This window comes from Lutra lutra, chromosome 18, assembly GCF_902655055.1.
Source record: "Lutra lutra chromosome 18, mLutLut1.2, whole genome shotgun sequence".
NCBI lineage: Eukaryota > Metazoa > Chordata > Mammalia > Carnivora > Mustelidae > Lutra > Lutra lutra.
Window position 1 is genome coordinate 2,296,639 of NC_062295.1, and position 23,195 is coordinate 2,319,833.

The window sequence follows — 23,195 nt, forward strand, 5'->3', positions numbered from 1 at the left end:
GAAAATCTGAATAAACCTATAAGATGAATTAGTCATTTTATTTTATTTTTTTAAAGATTTTATTTATTTATTTGACAGAGATCACAAGCAGGCAGAGAGGCAGGCAGAGAAAGGGGGAAGCAGGCTCCCTGCTGAGCAGAGAGCCCAACATGGGGCTTGATCCCCGGACCCTGGGATCATGACCTGAGCTGAAGGCAGAGGCTCTAACCCGCTGGGCCACCCAGGCACCCCTGAATTAGTCATTTTAAAGCTTCCCACCAAGAAAGGCCCCCAGGCCTGGATGGCATGCCTGGTACCCTGGACCAGACACTTAGCCAAGAATTGGCACCAGTCCTTCGCGACTCTCCTCAAAAGTGGACGTGGACGGAAAGGACTTCCAGGGAGATTGGAAAGGTCCTTGAAGTGGTTGTGCGGTTGGGCGCGTGGCTGCGGACCTGCCGACCCCACTGAGTCCTGCACTGACACAGTCAGCGGGCTGGCGTGGGAATGGCAGCTCAGTAAAGCTCTCTAACGACACCAGGAAGCAGGTGACAGTGACTTCTGGAACACTGTCACACTCTGCCGCTCTGCTTTACTCTGCTCCTTAGAAGCCAGCTCGCCCCCGCAGCCCTTGCACAGGGGAATCGGACTCCTGCCCTCCGTCCCACCCCACGTTCCCTGTGGGACATCAGAGAATTGTGGACATTTCCCAAACCCATCACCGTAATAAAAGAGACTTATCGCTTCTTTTTTTTTTTTTTAAAGATTTTATTTATTTATTTGACAGACAGAGATCACAAGTAGGCAGAGAGGCAGGCAGAGAGAGAGGAAGGGAAGCAGGCTTCCCGCTGAGCAGCGAGCCCGACGCGGGACTCGATCCCAGGATTCTGGGATCGTGACCCGAGCTGAAGGCAGCGGCTTAACCCACTGAGCCACCCAGGCGCCCAAGACTTATCGCTTCTTGACAAAGAATCTTGAAAAGGCCACAGTGCGGGTCCCAGCAGCTTCTGGAGCGGGAGGCAGGACCTCTCAGGAGTGTCTGTTTCCTCCCAGGACATGCTAGTGTAGAAAGCCAGGCACCCCCAGACTGTGTGTTATGGGGCAACCTCCCCTTTTAGAGGAAACAGGGAGCTGTGTGCAGGTGAACGTGTACAAAAACGACCTAGCTGATGGTTATCTCTGGGGAAGAGGAAACTCTCTACATTGCCTACCTCTGCTGTGTTTGGATTTTTATACTGAATATGTGTTTCTTTGTAATCAGGAAGGTGGAAGGTACAAAACGGGACAGTAAGCCCCAGGGAGGCCAAGCTCCTCGCGACGTGAGCGGACGGACCTCGTGCGTTGTGCACCCGGGCCCCTGGCCTTTCCTGCCCGGTTAGATGTTGCCTCACAAAACCCCTCTTCCACTCTTGCTAAGTGCTGGCGGCCTTCACTGTGAGGGGCTCCTGGGAGCGCTATGTGGATGGTGTCTCCGGAGCGGGCAGATGGGAGTGCGGGGAGCTCGCCTCCTTGCTGGTGTACGTGACCTGGGGCAAGGTCCCGGCCCACGAAAGCGCCAGAGAAGCTTCTTCCCGCAAAGACGCCCCTTCGCTTCTCTGCTGCTCCGAGCCGTGAACACCCACGTCTGTTGTCAGGGCACTTGACTTTGCCAAGGACAGTCTAGCCTAGTGGGGCCGCATTTGAAGTCGCTGCTGCTTCCCACTGAGCTGCCCTTCCGGAGCGACCTCTCCAGGGGTTTCCCCAGACAGGTGTAGGGGTGTGTGGAGAGGGGGTGGCCCTTTGTGCTCCTGGGCCCCCCGCGGCTGGGCTGCAGCCATCCCTCACCATAGCAGAGCCCGCCAAAGCAGAGGCCTCGCCACAGCCTCCGTCGGAGTTTCTCTCCTTTGCTGTCTTCCGACTTAAATCTAGGGTCGCCGTCCCCATAGTAGGTGTCGTTCCTGGCCACAGGAGCCAGCCCGGACATCGCCAGGAAGCCGGCCCTGGGCAGACACTACCCAGCCAGCGCTGCCTGGGTGGTCCACACCTTCTGATGCAGGAGGAGAGGTGGGACCGATGGCGGCGGAGCCCCATCCCCTTCTCAGTCTGGTAGCGTTGTGGTGGGCCGGCCTGATGGCCGAGGAGGAGGTGGTCCCAAGGTGGCTGCTTGCTAACTGGGCCACAGCCTTGACAGTGAGCATCCTTGCGTCCATGCTCTAATCCGTGCATAATTGCGGGGGGGAGCACACAGCCGCAGGCCCCCTCTCTCCTGCCAAGCTGGCCATGGGGCGTACTGTCCGGCTATGGGACAGCAACAGCTTGGGACGCCCCCCGCCCCCGTCCCTCTGCTTATAGATTTCCTGCCAATAAACCCTGTTTTATATCTCCCCGTGTAGAACTGGTATGTGTGTCCACGTTGGCCACCACGAAGCCACGCGTACAGTGTCTCAGTGCCATGAGGTCAGGAGTGATAGAGTTTGGTTGGACACCCCCGGAAGAGACCCCTCACAGGAGGCAGTGCCAGCTCACCTGGCCTCCATGTGGGCTGGACCAAAAGCAGGTGGGGGTTCTCTGGAGCCGTTGGTGAGGGGTCTGCTCCCAGCCTGCAGGGGGCGCTGCGGCCCCTGCTGGCCGTGACCCTCCTGTCCCTGAAAGAGAGACCTTGGCTCTCTGTGGCGGCCCCTCACCCTGGGCGCCGTCTTTCTCATGGACTGGGGCAAGCTTAAAATGGAAATGGCTCCCGCAAGGACAGGGCAACTTAGACCCTCAGTTCAGACCCTGGCTCCCTTCCCAGGCGAGTCATGGCCCATCAGCTGAGCCGGTTACCGGCTCCCCAGGGCCCTTGCCCCGCAGCCTTGGCAGCAGTCAAGAAGACGGTCTGGGGACAGCAGTCCCCTCCCAGGCGGGAGCTGTCTGCCGGAGGACCCCTCAGCAGAGGACACTACACAGGGGCTAGGTTTTGAGGAGTGCTCTTGGCCACGAAGCCCGCTGCCCTGCGACAGTGAACTGCCCACGGCCAAGGCCAAAGACACAGCCCTGTGGGATAGGACACCCCAGTCCTGGGCCCATCTTTGTATCACAAGGATGCATGTCCACGGGAGGTGCCACCGTGGCTCAGCCCCTCTGCGGACAGGATGCCTCAGACAGCCATGAGGTGCTCCTGTGAGAAGCACTGAGTCCTGATAGCCGTGACCCCCTGTAGGCCAATGGGACCTGCTGGCCCTGCAGCCTCCCCAGCTGGCTCTCTGCAAGGACAGTGACTTCCTGCATCCCATGTCCCATGCCCCTCAGCTTGGCCAGGCTCCAGGATGCAGCACAAGGAGAGTCACAGAGGGACGCGGGCTTCTCCTCGCCCCTGGACGTCCATGCCGACAAGGGCTGTATGCTTGTCCCCTCCTCTGCTCCTGCGCTGACTTCAGAGGATGGATGGTCCATGTTGCTTGGCCTGAGGATGCCTGCATGGACAGGAACTTGGATACCACTCCGGCTCCAGAGGCCTCCTCCCATACGTCTGCTTCCTCCACCGTTGCCGGGCCACACAGATGCCCCCTGCCCTGTCCTGTCACAGCGCAAAGTGCACTGGGGTTGGGGGGGGCAGGTCCTCGGAAGCTGGTGCCTCCGTGGGTGAGCAGGGCTCGCCTCCTTCCCTGCTGCTGCTCTGCTGCTGTTTCCCCCAATAAACCCGATCTTATGACGTCTGCACCACACGGAGCTGTTCGTGAGTGCGCCTCTTCCCCTTCCTATGACGGTGAGTGACAATTATGAAATTAGGTTTCAGTTATGAAATTGTTTACAGGGGCACCTGGGTGGCTCAGTGGGTTAAGCCTCTGCCTTCGGCTCAGGTCATGATCCCAGGGTCCTGGGATCGAGCCCCGCATCGGGCTCTCTGCTCAGCAGGGAGCCTGCTTCTCCCCTCTCTCTGCCTGCCTCTCTGCCTACTTGTGATTTCTCTGTCAAATAAATAAATAAAACCTTAAAAAAAAAAAGAAATTGTTTACAAAAGTTCACCAGGGATAACAGAAGTCTCAACAAGGAGCTCCACTTTTTATTTATTTATTTATTTATTTATTTGAGAGAGAGAGAGCATGAGAGTGGAGGTCAGAGGGAGAAGCAGACTCCCCATGGAGCTGGGAGCCTGATCCTGGGACCCTGAGATCATGACCCGAGCAGAAGGCAGTCACTTAACCAAATGAGCCACCCAGGCACCCCAAGGAGATCTGCTTTTTTTTTTTTTAAGATTTTATTTATTTATTTGACAGATAGAGATCGCAGGTAGGCAGAGAGAAAGAGGAGGAAGCAGGCACCCCGCTGAGCAGAGAGCCCGATGTGGGGCTCGATCCCAGGACCCTGAGATCATGACCTGAGCCGAAGGCAGAGGCTTTAACCCACTGAGCCACCCAGGCGCCCTGCTTTTTAAAACGGGGAGCAGTGGCCTGCTACGGGAGCCTGTTAGCTGTGAGTGCCCCCCAGCGCCACCTGCCTGTCACCATGTCACCCACACGCCATCTGGTTCACCCATTCAAAGTGTGCAACTCCGTGGCCCTCAGTATATTCACGAGTGGTGTGTCCGTCCAGCCATCTAATTCTAGAATATTCACCACCCCGAAAAGAAACCCCAGACCTGTTAGCCTCACTCGCTCTGCCCCTGTCTTTCCCTCCGTGGTCAGGCTGGTGGGGTTCCTTCCTCTGGTGCTGGGCGGTTTTGGGGAATTCAGGTGTCTGTCCTAACAAATACCGTAGCTGGGGGGTGGGGCGCGCCCAAACAAGGCCCACATAGTCCTCAGAGGCCTGGAAGCTGGAAGCCTGAGATCAGAGTGCGGGTGCCAGCGAGTCCTGAGAGAGCCTCCTTCCTGAGGTACAACAGCTGCCTTCTAGGTGGGTCCTCGTACCGGGCAGGGGACCCGACCAGCTACCTACCACTGCTCATAAGGGCACTCATCCATTGGGAGGCTGCACTCTGACCTCCTAAAGGCTCCACCTCCTAAGATCATCACATTTTATTAGGGTTTCAACATGCAGATTTCAGAGGGACACAGTCACTCCACAACCCAGCTAAGGCGCTCTTAGAGTAAAGACAACCCTTTAGTTGGTCCTTATGTTAATAAACATCCCCATCCCGAGCCCCAGCCGCCTGCCAGCTTGACCACAGCAGGCTCTGGTGTCCCCTTTCTGCAGTCCATCCCCATGATATCCAGAAAGCTGGGGGCATTTCTAGAGAGCAGTCCCATCACGCGGCACCTGGCCTGGGTGTTCTCTCTGGTTCCCACATCAATATGACACCTGGTTCAAGGACCAAAACCCAGAGGTACGGGGGCAGGGCATCCTCTGGCCTTGGGTCATATCCTCACCACAGCCCTGCAGAGCCCAGACCCTTGTGGCTGCCCGCCCCACTGTACCCCCGAGGGCTCGGGGGGGCACTGGAAGGGCCCCTCAGCTTTGGAGATAAGGCCCTGGCTTGAGTCTTGGGCTCTGGCCTTGCACACCCAGTGCTTGAGAGAAAGGAGGAGTATTTGACTTGCACCTAGCAAGTGCTCAAAAAATATTTGTTAAAGATGTGATTGAGTAAGTGAAGAGGGAAGGGATGGGGACCAGTGAGTGTCCTGCTCAGGCCCCTGTCCCACATCTGTTAGACTCTGGCTGGTGGAAGTGACCCAAATGTCCATCGACAGATAAATGGATAAAGAAAATGTGGTCTAGCCATACCATGGGCTATTATGAAGCCTTAAAAAAGAGGGAAATTTGTCATGTTTTGTGATTCCACTTTTATGGAATACCTAAAGTAGTAAAAAAAAAATCACAGAAACTGCAAGTGGAAAGGTGGTTCTGGGGGCGCTGGGAGAGGGGAAGGGAATTAGGGTTTGATGAGATAGAGCTTCAGCATTGCACAAGGATGCGAATACGCTTAACATCATTGAAATGTTCGCTTAAAAATGGCTAAGATGAGGGATGCTTGGGTGGCTCAGTGGGTTAAGCCTCTGCCTGCGGCTCAGGTCATGATCTTGGGGTCCTGGGATCGAGCCCCGCATCGGGCTCTCTGCTTCGTGGGGTGTCTGCTTCCTCCTCTCTCTGCCTGCCTCTCTGCCTGCTTGTGATCTCTGTCTGTCAAATAAATAAATAAAATCTTTTTTTTTAAAGGCTAAGATGATAAAGTTAACGTTAGGTGTTGTTTAGTGCTGGAAAAAAAAATGAGCGGGTGCCAAGAACCAGAAGGCTCTTGCAGTTAACCACCGCCCCAGCAAAAGACTCTGGCTGCCAGAGGGGTTGTAGAGGGTTAGAGTGGAGAGCTGAACATCATTTTGGAGTATGATTTGTCCAAGGAAGAGACAGTAGTGGCCTAGACTAGGGAAGTGGCAGTAACGATGGAAAAGGGACAAGAGATGAGCTGTCATGAATTGACTTGCGAGCTTCCCACCTTCCCGTTCATGTGCAGAAGTCCTAACCCCCAGTATCAGAGTGGGATCCTATTCGGAAATAGGTCATCGGCGTTGTGAGTAGTTACAATGAGGTCATAGACCTTGGGTGAGCTACTGAGCCAATATGACTGGTGGCCTTATAAAAAGGGGAAATTTGGATGCAGAGCCACACCCACAGGGAGAGCACCATGTGAAGACTGAGCCAGACATCCAGGTGATTCTTCTATAAGCCAAGGAACACCGGAGACGACCAAACAACCTCCGGAAGCTAGTGGAAAGGCATTGAACAAATCTGCACTCACAGCTCGAAGAGGGAGCCGTCCCCACTGATGGCTTAGTCTCCGGATTCCAGTCCCCAGTCTGTGGGACTCTGCTAGGACGCCCTGGGAAAGTAACAGAGGAGACAGTAACTAGATGGGGCAGGAGGTGGGTCAGGGGAGCAAAGTTGGGCCAGTTGGTGTGACCAGCAAGCCTCCAGTCTCAGCGGCTACACAACACATGTTTATTCCTCATGTGGTGGTGGGCACCTTCCACTAAGGCACTCAGGAATCCAGCTCCTTCACCCTCCCCAGGCGCTGGGCTCTCCCACATCTAATTGATGAAGAGAGGAGAGAGAGCCCTGGCAGAGATCTCCAGGTGCGCTTTGCAAACCTGGAGATCTTGTTAAATATAGGTTCTGATGAAGGAGGTCTGGGCTGGAGCCTGAGAATCTGCATTTCTTCTTTTTTTTTTTTTTTGGTAAGATTTTATTTATTTATTTGACAGACAGAGACACAGCGAGAGAGGGAATACAAGCAAGGAGTGGGAGAGGGAGAAGCAGGCTTCCCACTGAGCAGGGGGCCTGATATGAGGCTCCATCCCAGGACGCTGGGATCACAACTGGACCCAAAGGCAGAGGCTTAACCCTCTGAGCCACCCAGGTGCCCCAGAATCTGCATTTCTAACAAGCGTCTCAGGGATGCTGATGCTGCTGGTCTGGGCCGCCCCCAGCTTTCAGTACCAGGAGGCATCACTCCTGCCCACACCCATTGGCCTGAACTCATTCCCATAGTCAAATGCAAGGGAGGCAGGGAAGCGGAGTTCAGCTGTTTTCGTGGGAGCTGGAGGAACCAGGATCAGGAAACACAGGTGGAGGGCCAGAGCAGGTAGGAGGGACAGAGTCCTCCCCCAAAAGCAGTACTGTTGTTCTGGAGGGATCAAGGGGAAGTCTTGACCGAGACTGTGGGGCCCTTTAGCCTTCCTGAACACTCTGCAAGTGACAAGGTGAGGGCCAAGATCTTCTTTAATTTGAGGCTCTGTGAGTCATCTGGGACCAGAGCTTGCAAGGAGACACTGCCCCTCCTCTCAGTGCCCCAGTCCTGGATCTGAGCTCCCCCTCCCGCTCATCCAGTAGCTCCTCTGTGGGAGACTGAGCCCTTGGGGACTGGGCAGCCAAAGTACAGTAAGTAGACTGCATGGACAGCTTGGTCCGTTCCTGCCCTGACAGGAACCAGTTCCTATTCTACTGTCCCTACTGACCACTATCCCTGTCCCCCCCACCTAGCCCTTTCCTGGGCAGTCTGTGACCCTGGAGGTGACACTCCCCACGCACCTCCACTACAGAGGCTATGGCCCAGGCCTGCAGTCCCCTGAGACTCCCTGTGGGCCAGAGACTTGGGGGGACACTTACAAGCCGAAGCAGCCACTGCCTCTCTCGGTAACCCCCTTGGGAGAAGGGGCCCAGGTCAAAGGGTAGCCACAGGTTGTCTGTACTGGGCTAGCACGTGCAGCTGAGACTCCCAGTCCAGCGCTCAGCGGGGCCAGGGAACTGGGAGTCGAGCCCTGGCCAGCCTGGCCGCTGAGAGGGCTTCCCCAGGAGACGACCCTGGTGTCCAATTCGAGTTTCAACAAACCCCTCTCCCCACTTCGAATGTTCACCCCGTGGGCTGCCCGCCCCTAGGATCCAGGAACCTCATCACTGGAGCACTAACTGCTAGGTCTCCCGTCCCATGGTCGCCACCCACATCTTGGCCTTTCCAGAATCCTTCCTGAACGCCCCTATCTTATGGGCGGCACAGGTCCGTCAGGGCTGGACAGCTTGGCGAGGACCTGGGGAGAGGTGGGGAGACTGGATTGAGGGGCAAGGGATCTGGGCGGGGCGGGGCCTCTCTGGGCCCGGCTACCACCCATCTCCTCCCTGGCGCCCGCCCCCGCCCTCCCACGCACCTGCGCTGGCCTCCCCCCAAGCCCTGGGGGCAGCCGGCGGGCGGTGCTGCGAGATCAGAGGATTCGGAGGAGTCGGGCCCGGGGGAGGGGGCGGGGAATTTCCCCCCACGCCTGCCTGGGCCTGCTCCCCTCCCCCTCCCCCTCCAGGTTGGGGGCAGGGGGGGCTCCGCTGGGGGAATTCCACTGCGCTGCGAGGGCTCAGGCGAGCCTGGGCTGGGGGTCCTACGGAAAGAAGGGGGAAGACAGGAGGGGACAGGCTGGGACCAGGGGCGCAGCTGCCTTCCTCCCCAGACACCAGCTGCCCCTGCCTGTCCGGGATTGAAAGTCCACCATTCCCGCCTGTCTCGCGGGCGCGAGGGCAGGGAGTGGCACTTCCTCCGTCAAACCAGAGGCATTCGGTACTTGGAAAGAGGGACGCGAGGATCCGAAAGAGGGTGTGCGTTGGAGCTTCCGACAATGAATGGGTGACAGACTGGGAGTGCGTGCGTCCCCTTGAACCAAGGGTGCCTGTGAACAGGAGACTCTGGGGTGTCCCAGAGGCGTGTGGTCTCGGGAGAGGGTCACGTATCACTCCCATTTAGGGTCTGTCTGTCCACCAGCGTGAGCTGTCCTCCTCCACACACCCCTAGAACATGCACGGACCTTGAGAGGGGGAGGGGAGGGGAGAAGCGTGCCGGGACACCAAGGGTCCCGGGGCAGTGGATTGGTGGTGGTGGTGGGGGGGGGGGATTGGCGTGGGAGGCGTCTGGACCTGCTGCCTCCGCTCCAGTCTCGGGCGGGGCTTCCCGGCCTCGGGGGATGCGGTGGGGAGGGAGGGACTCAAGGGGGAGGGACCCACAGAGGGACGCGAGGGGGGCAGGAGCCAGTGTGTTAGAGACCTGAGTGAGGGAGGCTCAGAGAGCAAGGCGCAGCGGGAGGGGGCGGGCGTGGAAGCCGAGGCAAGACCGAGAGCACTGAGGGGCAGTGACGGAGACGGCTCCTGGTCAGAGAACCCAGGAGATACCCCCAGTAGGGACACAGGGGCAAAGAGACACCTCCAGGGGCGGAAACCCGCGGGGAGTGACCGCCCTAGACGGAGAGCGCCTCCCAGAGTGGGACGAGAACAGACGGTCAGAGGACAACGCCCCCCCAGGTCGCCTGGAAGACCCCGGAGCGACCCCGGGGGCGGCATGGACCGTGCATTGGCCAGTGCAACCTCTCTTTGGTTGGGGGTGATGGACACACGGCCCCCGTGGGGCCTCCTCCTTCTCCTCCTCTTCCTCCCGCTGCTGCCGCCACGCGGGGCCTCCGCGGGGAGCCTGCACAGCCCAGGTGAGTTTTGGCCCAACTCTGAGCCGTGGTCACCATTTTGTCCTCCACCTTCACGCCTAAGACCCGGGTCCAGAGGCTGAGGAGGGAGCAGAGCAGGTGGCAGGGGCAGCTGAACAGCGCCAGGGCCCCGCAGGCGCCGAGGGCGCTGTCTGGGCAGCCGGGGACAGGCGGGTGGCTGGGCAGTTGGAGTGGGGGGGGGCGGTGAAGATGCGGGCGAAGGTCCGGACCCCCCCAGTCCCCGCGGTCGTCGTGCAGGCTTGTCCGAGTGCTTCCAGGTGAATGGCGCAGACTACCGCGGCCACCAGAACCGGACGGGGCCGCGCGGGGCGGGCCGCCCGTGCCTCTTCTGGGACCAGACGCAGCAGCACAGCTACAGCAGCGCCAGCGACCCCCAAGGCCGCTGGGGACTGGGCCCGCACAACTTCTGCCGGTGAGGGCGGGGCCTGCGCCGGGGGCGGGGCTGCGCGCCGCTGAGCCGGCGTTGGCCGGGGGAGTTGTAGGGGAATTGGAGAGCTCTGCTGGGCGGATACAAAGTCCACCCGGAGGGGCTGGGAGCGGAGTCTAGGCGAGGGACGAGGCCCAGCCACCCTGGGGGCGGGGCTGGACGCTCAGAACACTGTCGCGCATGGAACCCGCCTTAGATGCCCAAACTCTGCCCTCTCAGGTCGGGTCTGGGCATTCAAAGAGGCCGCCCGGGCGGGATCCAGTCGGGGGTCGGGGTGGGGGGGCGAGCCCTGGAGGGAGGGGCCGGGTCCTCCCCTTACAACTGATTTGAGGGGCTCTACTCGTTATGGAGGGGTTGGGTGTTCAGAGCCACAACTGATGTCTGGACCTGCGCAGGAGGACACCACAAAGCTCAGGGTTCAGCACTTTTGCTCTAAAGCAGGGTCCCAAGGCAAGGGAAGTGGCTGAGGCCCAAGGCAGAGTTGGGGACAACATGTCTGGTGGCCTCAAAGTTCTTATGTATAAGGTCACGTCCTAGCAACAGCTGAAGCCCAAAATATGCCCTCAGGGCCCCTTTAAGGACTTCCCACCCAACCCTTTGGAAGTCCCAAAGCACGTGGGACAAACCAGAATTTGTGCGACAACGAAGAGGAACACACAAATTCTAACACACGCGGTGGCCATTTTGCGGATAGGCTGTGGGGTGGGGCCTGGGACTTGCAGCCTTTGGGGGGGGGGCTGGATCGGGACCACTTGTCCTCCACGGGCAGGAACCCCGACGGAGACGTGCAGCCCTGGTGCTACGTAGCCGAGACAGAGGAGGGGATCTACTGGCGTTACTGTGACATCCCCACGTGCCACAGTGAGTGGGCCCGGTTGGACAAGGGTGGGAACGCTGGGCTGCCTGAGTAGAGTTCTCTTCTGGGGGCACCCGACAAAGCCTGACTCGGCTGCCCCCTCAGTGCCTGGATACCTGGGTTGCTTCGTGGATTCGGGGGCACCCCCCGCCCTCAGTGGCCCCAGCGGCACCTCAACGAAGCTCACGGTCCAGGTGTGCCTTCGCTTCTGCCGCATGAAGGGCTACCAGGTACTGCTCCCACCTCCCGCCCAGAACGGCACCCTGAACTTGTCCTCAGCACCAAATCAACTCCCAACCCTGACGTCAAACCCTGACACTGATTTTGGAACCTCAGGTCCGATTCCCACTTGCGACCCAGACCCTAGGTTCCCACTACCCCTCCCCTGCCCCAACCACTGCCTCTGGGGTCACCCAGTCTGTGCTCCCAGCTGGCGGGCGTGGAGGCTGGCTATGCCTGCTTCTGTGGCTCTGAAAGCGACCTGGACCGGGGACGCCCGGCCCCAGCTACCGACTGTGACCAGATTTGCTTCGGCCACCCGGGCCAGCTGTGCGGAGGCGATGGGCGTCTGGGTATCTACGAAGGTGAGGAGTGAGCCGGGAAGAGAGTCCTGGGGGAGCGCCGGAGTCAGGGTTAGACCGGGGAGCGCGATGCTCTCATAGGGGGTGGGATCTGAGACGCGCAGAAGTGGGGACCCGGCCGAAGCTGGGGGTCAAAGGCCGGGCCTGGGTTGAGGGTGGGGCTTGAGGAGGGGAGTCACGGTCCACGGAAGGAGTGGGACCCGGCTCAGGTGGCAGGGGGACAGATCTGGGGTCGAGGCCCCGCGGGGGAGAAGGACCCTGGCCCCGGGATTCTGACTGCCGGCCCCGCCCACAGTGTCCGTGGGCTCCTGCCAGGGCAACTGGACGGCTCCTCAGGGCGTCGTCTACTCCCCGGACTTCCCGGACGAGTACGGGCCGGACCGGAACTGCAGCTGGGCGCTGAGCCCGCCGGGCGCGGCGCTGGAGCTCACCTTCCGCCTCTTCGAGCTGGCCGACCCGCGCGATCGGCTGGAGCTGCGCGACGCCGCCTCCGGCAGCCTGCTCCGCGCTTTCGACGGCGCCCGCCCGCCACCGCCCGGGCCGCTGCGCCTGCGCGCCGCCGAGCTGCTGCTCACCTTTCGCAGCGACGCGCGCGGCCACGCGCAGGGCTTCGCGCTCACCTACCGCGGTGAGCGCCCGCCTGGTCGCGCCCCCGCCCGCCGCCCCGCCGCCCCGCCTCACACTTCTCTCCGCAGGGCTGCAGGACGCCGCTGACGACCCGGAGCCCAAGGGCTCGGCGCAGACCCCCGCGGCGCCCCCCGACTGGGCTAACGTCAGCTGCAGTCCCCGGCCCGGGGCTCCGGAGGCCGCGATGGGAGGTGAGGCGGGCGTGCGAGGCGGGAGGAGTTCGGGGAGCCGCCCTTTCCAAACCGCGTCCTCACAGCGCGGTGCGCCCGCAGCCCGGGTCTTCTCCACGGTGACGGCCATCTCGGTGTTGCTGCTGCTGCTCCTGTCGTTGCTGCGTCTGCTTCGCCGACGGTGCGCCCCCTGGGGCAGGGCCTGAGGGCGGACGCCTTGGTGGCCCCGGGGAGGGGGACCCTGCTGGGAAGCTGGGGCCTCCAAGGGGAACAGGGCTGGGAGGAAATCCTGGGTTCTTGAGGGCCGAAGCCTTGCGTCCACACAGGGAATCGCGCGTGGGATCGCAGGTGAAGCAGGACGCTGGAGGTAAGATTGGTTGAGGGCTCGGCTGACGTCTGCTCCCTCTCTAGGAGCTGTCTGCTGGCTCCGGGAAAAGGTCCCCCAGCGTTGGGGCCTTCCCGGGGCCCCGGGAGAAGCTGGGCTGTGTGGTACCGCCGGCCTCGAGGGGTGGCCCTGCCCTGCCCTCCCGGCGACTCTCAGGCTGTGGGTCTAGCTGCGAGTTACCGGCCCCTGAGCGCCTCCAGCCAGAGTTCGCTGCGCTCGCTCATCTCTGCTCTCTGACTCGGGAACCCCAGGGTCCACTGGACCCTCTGCCAGAGGGATGGACACCTGAGACTTCATGCCAACTCTACGTTGACCTTCTGCCCCTGTAAGGGCAGCTCGATCCCTGGTCATCCGGTGGAGGCCAGACATTGGACAGGAAGCATCTAATGCTATTGAGAACTTGGTCTGACCCTCGGGGTACAGGTGGTTGAGGCCAAAGGGCAAGAGGAATCCCAGCTTCCTTTCCTCATGAACCTTGATATGGGGGTGTCTGATTTCAGGTTGCTTTGAGAGCCTCTTGGTGGTGGTCCTGGACTGCTGCCCTAAGGGAAGTGTGAGAGGTCAAGAAAAGTAGTCAAAAGACCAACTATAGACTTTGAATAAAGGACCTATTTTGGTACAGTTCTGCAAGTTCCTGCTTGATGGGAGGGGTTATGTTAATGAGGGTATCGGAGCCAGGGTTGGGTGGGTCCATGCAAATTAAGGTCGGTCCCCGCAAGGAGTGATTTGGAGGCGCCTGTAATGCTGAAGACCGAGGAACCGCGGAGGCGAAAGGATGGGTGGGCGGGGTCCTGGAGACCGGGAGGAGGAGGAAGCCGGTTGTGGGGGTTAAGCCGGAGAAGGGGCGCATTCCTGGACCCACTTTAGGATGAACCCCGGCAGGGACCGACCTTTCTCCTTTGGCCTCCCGCCCTCTCTCTTCCCCCCGTTTCCTGTATTTTCTGGGTGGAGCTGAAGGTGTCCCCAGTGGGCAATAACAGGGAGCGAGTTTGACCGAGCCCAAGCTATAGGGAGCCTGGCCAGAAGGGTAGGGCATCACCCGAGGGTGCTGGGTGCGTCAGACACACCTGTAGAGACCTGGGCATCTCAGCGCGGCTTGCTGCGCTCTGGCAGAGTCGGCAGGGTGGAGAGCTCGCCCGTGGAGTAGGGACGCGCCGGGTCTAGACCTTACTGGTCCGAAGGTCCGGGGCCGGCAGCACCTTGGACAGAGCCCGGGTGAGGGGTGGAGCTGGGTGAGGGTGAGTGAGAGGGTGAGGGCCCAAGGGTGCCTCGATCTGGGGGGTCGCGCGGAAAGCCTGGGTGCGCAAGGTAGACTCAGGCGCCGGGGCCTCTCCAGCAGAGCCACCCGGACCCAGAACTCCGGATGCCTCGCCCACAGCTACCCCATGCAAATAAATCTGGGACCGCAAATATTATGCTAATTAAAGGAAAGTCTGGGCGGGCGTGGGCGGGGCCTCCCCAACCAGCCGCGCCCATTGGCCCTCGCAGGGCTTACGTCACGAGCACCGCGCGCGAAACGCTGGCGGGATGGCGGGGGCGAGCAGCTGGGGCGGAGTCTGGCGTCCCCACCAGCGTCCGGCCGCGCCCGTCCTCCAGGCTGAGCGGAGACGACCGGCAGCCGCCGCCGCCGCCACCGCCACGAGCTGTCCCTGCGGCTCGCCTGCCCCGGCAGGGCCGGCCGCACTGCGCTCCGGCGCCCCGCGCGTCCCCGGCCTCGGCCCCGGCGTGGGGGCGCCGGGCCCGCGCGTGCGCAGCGCGGGAGGGGGGCGCGGGCCGGGACCCCCAGCCGGCGCGTGCGCGAACGGAGCCTGGGCGGCTGGCGGGCGTCGGGATGAGTCTCCGCGCGCTGTGGCACCACTAAGGAGGAGGCCGGGGGCCGAAGGGAGCGCGGACCACCCGCGCCGGGCCGGGCCATGGCGTTCCTGGCCGGGCCGCGCCTGCTGGACTGGGCCAGCTCGCCACCGCACCTGCAGTTCAACAAGTTCGTGCTGACGGGCTACCGGCCGGCCAGCAGCGGCTGCGGCTGTCTGCGCAGCCTCTTCTACCTGCACAACGAGCTGGGCAACATCTACACGCACGGTGAGCCGCGCCCCGCATCCCACACCCGCGGCAGCCCTGCCCGAGCCTGGCCGGGGGCCGGAAGGCCGGCGAGCGCCCCACTGCTAAGGTCCTGGGCTGCCTGGGCCCTGGCACGGCCAGGAGCCGTGGTGACAAAGCTGCCATTGTCCCGGACGGAACTGTCCTTCCGCTCCCCGGGCGGGGCCCCGGGGCAGGCGAGGGAAGCAGTAGTAGGGGACCAAGTCCGCTTAATCCCTCTGAGCCCCGGGGAGGAGTCTGGTGTCCGCCCCCTTTCATAATCCCTGCGTCTGGGGCACCCTCCCCCCGCCCACATTCGTCCAGTAGACGGGTGTTGACATCGGCTGCGAGGGGCCCAGGAAAAGAAGCCAGGCCTCAGTCCCTCCCCGTGCGGCTGCCCTGCCACCCCCGGGCCGGAGCAGCCCGGCCGCGAGGCTCCGCCTGGTGGCGGCTCCTTCCTCCCCCCGGGCAGGCGCCCAGCCCCTCCTCCGCGGTCCTGCTCTGCTGACACAGCCCTGCCCGTCCTTGGGCTGCCCGGCGCCACAAGAGGGGCCTGAGCAGACTGGGCCCAACCTTGGTACCTGCCTCACTGGGGTACTATGGCCCGGCCAGACCTTGGCTGGTGTGCAGCCTCAGTCTGCTGTGCCCACCTTTGACCCCCGTGAGGGCAATGCCAGTACCCAGGGGAGGGGGTAGGAATTGCCCTGGTTGGAGCCAAGAGGAATGGAGCACGAGGAAAAAAAGTGCCTAAAGGAGATGGAACAAGCTTCTTCAGCCCCTCTCCCTTGCCTCACTTTGATCCTTTCTGGAAGACAAAAAGATCCAAAGCCTCCTGGTGTCTGGTCACACAGGCTTTGGGAGAAGCAAGCTAAGTGACCAGGGGATCTGGTATCATTGCCCACATATCCTATTCAGGATTCAGCATGAGGTCATGCCTCCTTCTGGCTTCTGCTGACACACCAAGTTTGGGGGATTGGGGCCCCCCGCTTTCTGGGGAGGTAATGTGGCTGAGGGATGGGAACAGTGTGGGCGTTAAGACTGTGTCCATGGCCTACCTGCTGGGCTCACCCGGGGCACTCACTCGGTGTCTTCAACTGAAAGTGTCGATAACCATCTCTACTTCCAGAATTGTGAGCTCTGCGGTCATGGAAGTTACTGAAGGCACAGGGCTGCCCCTGTCAGAGGCCCGGCTGCTCTGTGCTGAGAGCACTGCCAAGACTGGTCTTGCCTCATCCCTCTTGTGTTATCTCTAGACTGTGGACTCCCTGAGGACGCGACTTGTCCTCTGCGCTCCAGCCGTGTGATGGCTCATTGTCTCCCTCCCCCAGGGCTGGCCTTGCTAGGCTTCCTGGTGCTGCTGCCAGCGACCATGCCGTGGGGTCAGCTGGGCGAGGGCGGCTGGCTGGGGGGCACGCACTGTGTGGCCTGCCTGGCACCCCCCGCAGGCTCCGTGCTGTACCACCTCTTCATGTGCCACCAAGGGGGCAGCGCTGTGTACACGCGACTCCTTGCCCTGGATATGTGTGGGGTCTGCCTCGTCAACACCCTCGGTGAGCCAAGGGATGGAGTGGGTCGGCCTGAAGGGTGGGAGCTGGTGGGGGAGGTGGTGGAGGCAGGGGTCACTCATGTGAGCCCTGGGTATAAAGGGCAGGCAGTTAGTTGCCCAGACTGATGTGCCTTCTCCTGCCTCTCTCTCCGGTACAGGGGCTCTGCCCATCATCCACTGTACCCTGGCCTGTAGGCCCTGGCTTCGCCCAGCCGCTCTGCTGGGCTACACCGTCCTGTCGGGTGTGGCCGGCTGGCGGGCCCTCACGGCTCCCTCCACCAGTGCCCGGCTCCGCGCCTTCGGCTGGCAGGCTGCGGCCCGCCTCCTGGTGTTTGGGGCCCGGGGAATGGGGCTGGGCTCCGGGGCTCCAGGCTCCCTACCCTGCTACCTGCGCATGGATGCGCTGGCACTGCTCGGGGGGCTGGTGAACGTGGCCCGCCTGCCGGAGCGCTGGGGACCCGGCCGCTTCGACTACTGGGGCAACTCCCACCAGATCATGCACCTGCTCAGCGTGGGCTCCATCCTCCAGCTGCACGCCGGCGTCGTGCCCGACCTGCTCTGGGCTGCCCACCACGCCTGTCCCCCAGACTGAGCCACCTCCCGCCTGCCACGCCGGCCTCCTGACAGTCCTCTGGAACCAATAGTGTGCTTCACTCCTGCTGCTGGTCTTGGAGGGGCCGATGGCCTGGATGCTTCCAGCAAACAGGACTTCCCAGCTGGGAGCCCTCATCTGTTCGTCCGTTTTTCCCTGTGGACTAATCTCTTCTACTCATACCTCGGAGCTCTGGCTTTCCCTCCCTGCTACCTTCCTTCAGGGTACTGTCCGGGTAGGCTAGAAGGAACCCTTTCCTTCCTAGGCCTCAGTTTATCCTTTGTGACCTATGAGGGCATGGCTGGAGGGACTCCGGGGTCATGTCTGGCTCCGACAGTTGGAACCCTACCAGCCCAGAGCCATAAGCCCACTCTGCCCCACACGTAAGGTATCTTATGGGTGCCTGGCCCAGCCTTCAGCCCCTATTTCCTGACTTTTGTCTTTCTGCTCTGCATGCCAGCCATCCCTGCAGCCTGAGGCTCACCTCCCCTCTTCTCCCTTCTGTCCAGAGAGTGAGGAGTTTGGGCAACAGGACCAGTCTCTTAACCCAGACCAAGGGGTAGGAGGGCAGCTGCAGCTGCTTTTTGCAGGCAGCTAGCACAGAGACATGAGAGCTGAGGGGCACTGGACTCAGGGGCCCACTGGGCTGAGGCCCCCTCTCCACTCTGAGTGCAATGCTCTGATGGCCCAACCTACACAGTGGGGATGTGCCTGCTCAGGAAATCTCGGCTACATGCAGTGCATGGCTCCTGCCTCCAACCAGCTGGCCTGGGGCCCTGCATGAGGGCCCAGCCTCGGCCCATGCTGGGGCCGCAGACCCTGGGCAACATCAATAAAGGGGCGGGAAGCACAGTGTTGCCACACAAACAAGCGTGGGTGCTCCCGAGATTCAAATACCTTTTATTAGACATGGGTAGGCAAGGAGGCACCCCTGGAGCTCCCAGAGGGACCCCAGCCTCCAGGAGGACTGGGGGGGGGGGGGGAGGCTAAAAGGTTAAAAGCATTGAGGCTGGCCTGTAGACTCAGGTTGGGCCCAGTGAGTCCTCAAATAGGCTGAGGAGGTTCCGAGGTTCAAAGGCGGGGAAGGAACCCCGAGGGGGCTCAGAGTCAATGTCACTTAGGTCCAGGGCTTCCCTGGGGTGGGAGAGAAGAGAGACAAATGACAGTCAGGGTCTGAAAGCCACTACCTCCCACCCCCCTGGATTCTGGACCTGCTCACCTCAGTGAGTACCTGTTCCGGGGGGCAGGGGAGCCATTGCGGGGGGTGGAGGTGTTCCCGGCAGCCCTGGCCAGGACGGCCTCCGGAGAGAGTGAGAGCCTGCACGGGATGGGCCAGACAAGTAAGGTGTCGAGGGGTGGGGGGTACACGGGGAGGAGGCCACAGCTGGTTGGGAGCAGCAAGACCAACCCTGTCCCTATGCAGGTGCCAGGCTCCAGCCTGACATGGGTGGGGATGGGGACCCAGTGGGGAACAGCAGAAACTCGGTGCCCTTTGACAAAAGCACTTTCACAACTCTGAAAGGCCACCTGACCACTCAAAGGCCACGTCCGTTCTGTCTCGGAACACATGGTTAGGACGGCTGGCTTTGTAGTGACCTTGTGGAGATGAAGCTTTTCAGGTACTTCCTGTCGATATGCCACCTCCCGTGGCAAGGGGGTGACGTTTCCGTAAGGAAGGGGTTAATGGTGATTCCTCCTGAGGCCTGTGCCTCAAGCATGTGGTTCTCTTTTGCAGCAGTTTCTTAATTACAGCCCCTCACTTGGCCACCAGGAGTTTCCCAGGACCAGCTCCTCGGTGCCTCATCTGTGGACACTGGCAGCCCCTGCTGTGGCGGGGGGGGCGGGGGGCACTTGGGCGGCAGTGCCCCAAGCCCAAAGTTGCCAGGTATGCTCTGCTCCACACATTTCCTACACCGAGCTTGGAAGAGACTGCTGCATTCACGGGCAGGCTGCACCCCACCGGCCTCGGTTCCCGTCCCAGGGCGTGACGGGGGCTAGGTTTGTGGGAAGGGTCCTGCTCACCACTAATTCTCTTGGGTCTGGGGCCTGGACGTGATGGCCACCCCATCTTCCACCCCCAGCACCCTCAGCTCTCACCCACCCTACGCTGTCATCATCCCAGCTGCTGGAGAGGCTGCTGTGCAGGAGGATGCTGCAGGGTGGGGAGCCAGGTGGGGTGGCTGGGGGGCTTGGGGGCTGCAGCCAGCTGGCAGGGTGGGCCAGTCCATGCCAGAGCCAGCACAGCAAGGAGAGCAGGGCCTGTGGGGACAGGGGTGGGGGAGGCAGATCAGACCCTGTGGTCGGGAGCAGGGTTGGCACCCTGCCCCATCAACCGACTTACCTGCCACAGGGCCCACCCTCGACTGAGAGCGTCAGCAGCCACATACCACAGAACGCTCCAGGGCCGAGGCCGCCTGAGCATGGGCAGGGCCAGCAGGGCTGAGGCTGTGGCCCGCAGCTTGGGGTCAGGTTCCAGCATCATGATGAGGACAGAACGCAGCTCGGAGGACAGGCCTGTCCACGGGGCAGGGCCATGTCAGGAGTGAGGGGCTCTAAGCTCAGTGTTCCCCACTGCCGGCCATTCCCTCCCATGCAAGCCTGTCCTCCCTGGGGCAGCACGGTCCTCTCCATCCTTGCCTTCTACTTACCAGCGGTGAACTCAGGGGGCAGATAGCCCTGGCGAAGCTGCTGCCAGCCCTCCCCACCGTGGGGCAGCTCCATGTTGCACGCCACTTCCAGGATGGTGAGACCCAGACTGGGAAGGACAGGGGCAGTGACAGAAGAGGGGCAAGGTTGGCCTTGGGATGACAGATCCCAGAGCTCCAGGCTACCCAAGAAGAGGGTGGGGAAGGGGTGCTGTCTTCTGCCATGAGCCAGGGACATGGTTGGGGAGCAGTTGGGGGGTCCTGAGAAGGACTCAACAGGGCCAGTGATTGGACCATGTTGTGGAGCATGGACCCCGGGCAGAGCAGACCCTACAGCAGCTGGTGAGTCCTCCTGGCAGCCCTCACTGACTGCACGGGCACTGTGGTTACTAATGTCCCCATCATGGTTCTGTGGATAAGGCTGGACATGGCTCTTCGAGGCCAAACAGGGTTATTAGCATGGACGAGGGGACCCAGTGCCTGGTCCAGTCCCAGCTTCACCACGTGCTAACTGGACTTTGGGCAAGTCCCTCAACCCCACTGTGTCCGTTACTTGTAAGTGTGGTCATTGTCTCCCCCGTGGGGGGTGTGGCAAGGATGGGGTGGACCCATGTGAAGTGGCTCCAGAGGGTTCGCTGCTTAGACAGCCCGACTCTATGAAACCCCCTTGACTACAGGGCGGGCCTCCACCCCTTCAGGGCAGGGTGTCCAGCCCAAGGCCGAGTCTTCCTGACTTTGGACTAGGGCGGCGTTTCCCTCCCTCTGCTAACCGTTTCCCTCCCTCTGCTAACCGCACCCACCCCTGGCCCACGGCAGAGCCTCTCACGTCCCAGCCCTCACCTGAACACGTCCGCCGCTGTCCCGTAGGAGCCCCGCAGCAGCTCGGGAGCCATGTACCGGGGGTCTCCCTCCTGGGCCTCTCCAGCTCCAGGTGTGCCCAGCTCAACCAGCAGCCCAAAGTCACCCAGCTTGCAACGGCCCCGGGGTCCCAGGAAGATGTTGGCAGGCTTGACATCAAGGTGGACCAGGCCTTGGCCGTGGAGGTGAGCCAGGGCAAGCAGGGTGTCCCGCAGGTAGCCCCAGACCTGGGCCTCGGGCAGGCCGGTGCCCCAGGCCTCAGAGTGCTGCTGCAGGCTGGGCCCGCACAGCTCTGTCTGCAGGTACAGGAGGCCACCCTCCTCCCAGGCTTGCTCCAGCCGCACACAGCGTGGGTGCTGTCCCACCTTCTCGTGGCCTCCGACCTCGGCCAGCTTGCGGGCCCTGTCCTTGGGGCCCCGGAACGGTGACATGGAGCGCTTTATTGCATAGAGCCGGCCGTCTTCCTTAGAGCGTACCTGGAAGGGAGGTGGTGCCCGTGGCGGGGAGGGGAAGGGGGCACCGGCACTAGGAGGCCTGCCGGGCGGGTTCTATTATGACCACACACGCGTGGACGTTCTAGCAAAGCTACCTTAGGGATACCCACGCACGTGCAATAGCGAAACTGGATGACCCACTCCAAGAGCTCAAAGTCTCGACCCAGGAGGGTCTCTGTGGCCCGCGGTTCTGTGAGGGCCGGCTGCAGAACCACGTGGGCAGGGTGAGCGCTGTGCGGAATATAAAGTGAGTTTGTTTCTCAATGATCAACTCTGGGCATGTATAGGGAAAGGTCTGGAAGGAAAGACACCCCCCTGAGAAGCACAGTAGCTGCCTCTACGAAGAACTGGTCTAGGGGCCATTGTTGTTTGTACTTTTTAACGACAAAATTGTCTCCCGTGTAGTACTTGTGTAAGGAGAATGACCATTTTAAAGGGAATATAAATGATTGGAAATATATTTTAAGAAAAAAAAAAGTGGCATGGAGGGTGTAGCCTGGGTGCCTGCTTGCCTGAGGTGACGGGGGAAGGGCGCACTGCACAGAGCGGGCCGGCTCCATGGCAGGAGAAAGGGCAGCCGGAAGCCACTGTGCGGTGTGCCAGGCTCAGGGCAAGGGGAGCGTGGGTACTGGGGGGCCTGAGCAGGGGGACGGGGAAAGCAGTCAGATCAGGCACTGACGATGGGAGCCTGTCAAGCCATGAGAAGCAGGGGAGGGAGGCGGGGGCAGGGTCCCCCAGCAGCCCTAGGGAGTTGTGCCCCCACTCACCTTGAAGACCTCTCCGTAAGAGCCATGGCCCAGGCGGCCAAGCCTCTGGAAACTCTGTTGGAAAAAGGACTCCGGCCGGCTGGGGTCATACGAGGGGCTCTGCAGGGTCTCAGAGGCTTTGCCTCGGAATGACACCCTCCGGGGTTGCGGCTGGTGCCAGCCCGGGGTCCGAGGAGGGAAGAGGCGGCTGACGGGGATGCTGCCCTTGGCAGGGGGTCGGGGTGGGAGGCTCCGACTGAGACCCCCAGGCCTCTTGAGGGAGAAGCCAGGTTCGGCATGGCGGAAGTAGGCTGGGACTGGGACAGGGGTACCACTCAGCGGGGGAGGGGTGCCCTCCGTGGGCACGGGCATGGCCAGCGCAAGAGACCCCAAGTGCACAGTACAGAGCACTGTGTCCACTCAAACAGTGCCTGGTCCTGTGGCCCCAAAGGGGCTTCGGAAAAGAGCCACGCCCACTCCGCACGCACGTTCAGCTTTAAACATGGAGGCCACAGGGACAGCAAGCACCTGCAGGAGAAGTAGAGGACAAATACGTGTGCGTCAGCACACAGTCATCTGTACCTTGGGGGTCATAGAAGCATAAAGTGAAAAGCCCAAGGCCATGTCCTAGAGACTCCCACAGCCCAGCAGAGTTTAAGCTGAGGCAGGTTCCAGAGCCAGACCGCCTGCCTGTGTGTCCTTGCCCCGTCACAACCAGCTGTTTGGCCTGAAAATTTACACCTTCTTCCAAAAATGTAAGGCGGAAATATTAACACAGGCCCAGCATCTCTTATCTCCAATTCAAAAGTAAAAACAAAGGTCTGAAGCCAAGTTTCTTTCCTGACTTCTTTCTCCTAGCTGTGGGGCTGAAATTCATCTCATGAAGCTCCACTTCCCGCTCCGGGTGGCAGGTGCGGCAGACAGGCCGGGGCTCCCTCTGCCATCAGCCCCTGCTCAAGAGGCAAAAAGCTCACCCTCAGGGCCAGGGGGCTGGGAACACAGAGGCCTGATCACTCAAGCCCAAGCTCATTCACAGGAAGGAGTCTCCCCCGTGGGAAAGGTGAGCAGAGAAGGCCAGAGGCTGCTGTCCCCACCCTAAGGCAGCAGTGTCACCCAGGGAGACAGGCACCACTGTCCCTGCCCTCAGCTCCAGAGCTGCGGCCTAGGGATTCTGCCTATGGAGAAGCAGACAATGACACAGAAAGTTCTGAGGCTCTCTCTGGGGGGGGGGGGGGGGAGACTTTTTTTGAAACAATGTGTGGGAAGTTCAAGCTTAAAGGCGCTCTCAAA

The 23,195-nt window shown here is 61.2% G+C and overlaps 3 protein-coding genes across 5 annotated transcripts; 2 read left to right on the forward strand and 1 right to left on the reverse strand.

Moving 5' to 3' along the window:
- The first annotated feature begins 9,519 nt into the window (after positions 1–9,519).
- Positions 9,520–13,446, forward strand: KREMEN2 (kringle containing transmembrane protein 2). 2 transcript variants are annotated; one of them, XM_047714075.1, is made up of 9 exons: positions 9,520–9,884; positions 10,140–10,314; positions 11,099–11,190; positions 11,291–11,415; positions 11,616–11,769; positions 12,062–12,394; positions 12,462–12,584; positions 12,666–12,744; positions 12,975–13,446. In XM_047714075.1, exons 1-9 carry the CDS (start codon positions 9,743–9,745, stop codon positions 13,183–13,185), a joined length of 1,434 nt encoding a protein of 477 aa, XP_047570031.1. In that variant the 5' UTR covers positions 9,520–9,742; the 3' UTR covers positions 13,186–13,446. The 2 variants fall into 2 exon arrangements, with proteins under 2 accessions (XP_047570031.1, XP_047570032.1); XM_047714076.1 differs by lacking the exon at positions 12,666–12,744.
- A 1,082-nt stretch (positions 13,447–14,528) lies between these two features.
- On the forward strand, positions 14,529–23,133 carry PAQR4 (progestin and adipoQ receptor family member 4). The gene is made up of 4 exons (XM_047713583.1): positions 14,529–15,027; positions 16,353–16,574; positions 16,729–20,850; positions 22,764–23,133. The coding sequence occupies exons 1-3, from the start codon at positions 14,862–14,864 to the stop codon at positions 17,160–17,162; spliced, it is 822 nt and encodes a 273-aa protein (XP_047569539.1). The 5' UTR covers positions 14,529–14,861; the 3' UTR covers positions 17,163–20,850; positions 22,764–23,133.
- Positions 18,043–22,277, reverse strand: PKMYT1 (protein kinase, membrane associated tyrosine/threonine 1). Of its 2 annotated transcripts, none has more exons than XM_047713582.1 (7): positions 21,927–22,277; positions 20,648–21,141; positions 19,811–19,917; positions 19,504–19,676; positions 19,264–19,421; positions 18,394–18,480; positions 18,043–18,296 (listed from the first exon to the last, which is right to left on the reverse strand). In XM_047713582.1, exons 1-7 carry the CDS (start codon positions 22,275–22,277, stop codon positions 18,185–18,187), a joined length of 1,482 nt encoding a protein of 493 aa, XP_047569538.1. In that variant the 3' UTR covers positions 18,043–18,184. The 2 variants fall into 2 exon arrangements, with proteins under 2 accessions (XP_047569538.1, XP_047569537.1); XM_047713581.1 differs by having other exon boundaries at positions 18,382–18,480.
- Positions 23,134–23,195: the final 62 nt, after the last annotated feature.

Excerpts from the sequence above, each read along its gene's own strand:
- KREMEN2 (XM_047714075.1), top strand. The coding sequence starts at position 9,743 with ATGGACCGTGCATTGGCCAGTGCAACCTCTCTTTGGTTGGGGGTGATG. Across the intron at positions 11,770-12,061 it reads GCGTCTGGGTATCTACGAAG|TGTCCGTGGGCTCCTGCCAG; the intron begins GTGAGGAGTGAG and ends CCCCGCCCACAG. Across the intron at positions 12,745-12,974 it reads CTGCGTCTGCTTCGCCGACG|GAGCTGTCTGCTGGCTCCGG; the intron begins GTGCGCCCCCTG and ends CTCCCTCTCTAG.
- PAQR4 (XM_047713583.1), top strand. The coding sequence starts at position 14,862 with ATGGCGTTCCTGGCCGGGCCGCGCCTGCTGGACTGGGCCAGCTCGCCA. Across the intron at positions 15,028-16,352 it reads GGGCAACATCTACACGCACG|GGCTGGCCTTGCTAGGCTTC; the intron begins GTGAGCCGCGCC and ends TCCCTCCCCCAG. Across the intron at positions 16,575-16,728 it reads CTGCCTCGTCAACACCCTCG|GGGCTCTGCCCATCATCCAC; the intron begins GTGAGCCAAGGG and ends TCTCCGGTACAG.
- PKMYT1 (XM_047713581.1), bottom strand. The coding sequence starts at position 22,277 with ATGCCCGTGCCCACGGAGGGCACCCCTCCCCCGCTGAGTGGTACCCCT. Across the intron at positions 19,677-19,810 it reads GCCCCCTGAGTTCACCGCTG|GCCTGTCCTCCGAGCTGCGT; the intron begins GTAAGTAGAAGG and ends CCCCGTGGACAG. Across the intron at positions 18,481-19,263 it reads TGGGATGATGACAGCGTAGG|GCTCTCACTCTCTCCGGAGG; the intron begins GTGGGTGAGAGC and ends CATCCCGTGCAG.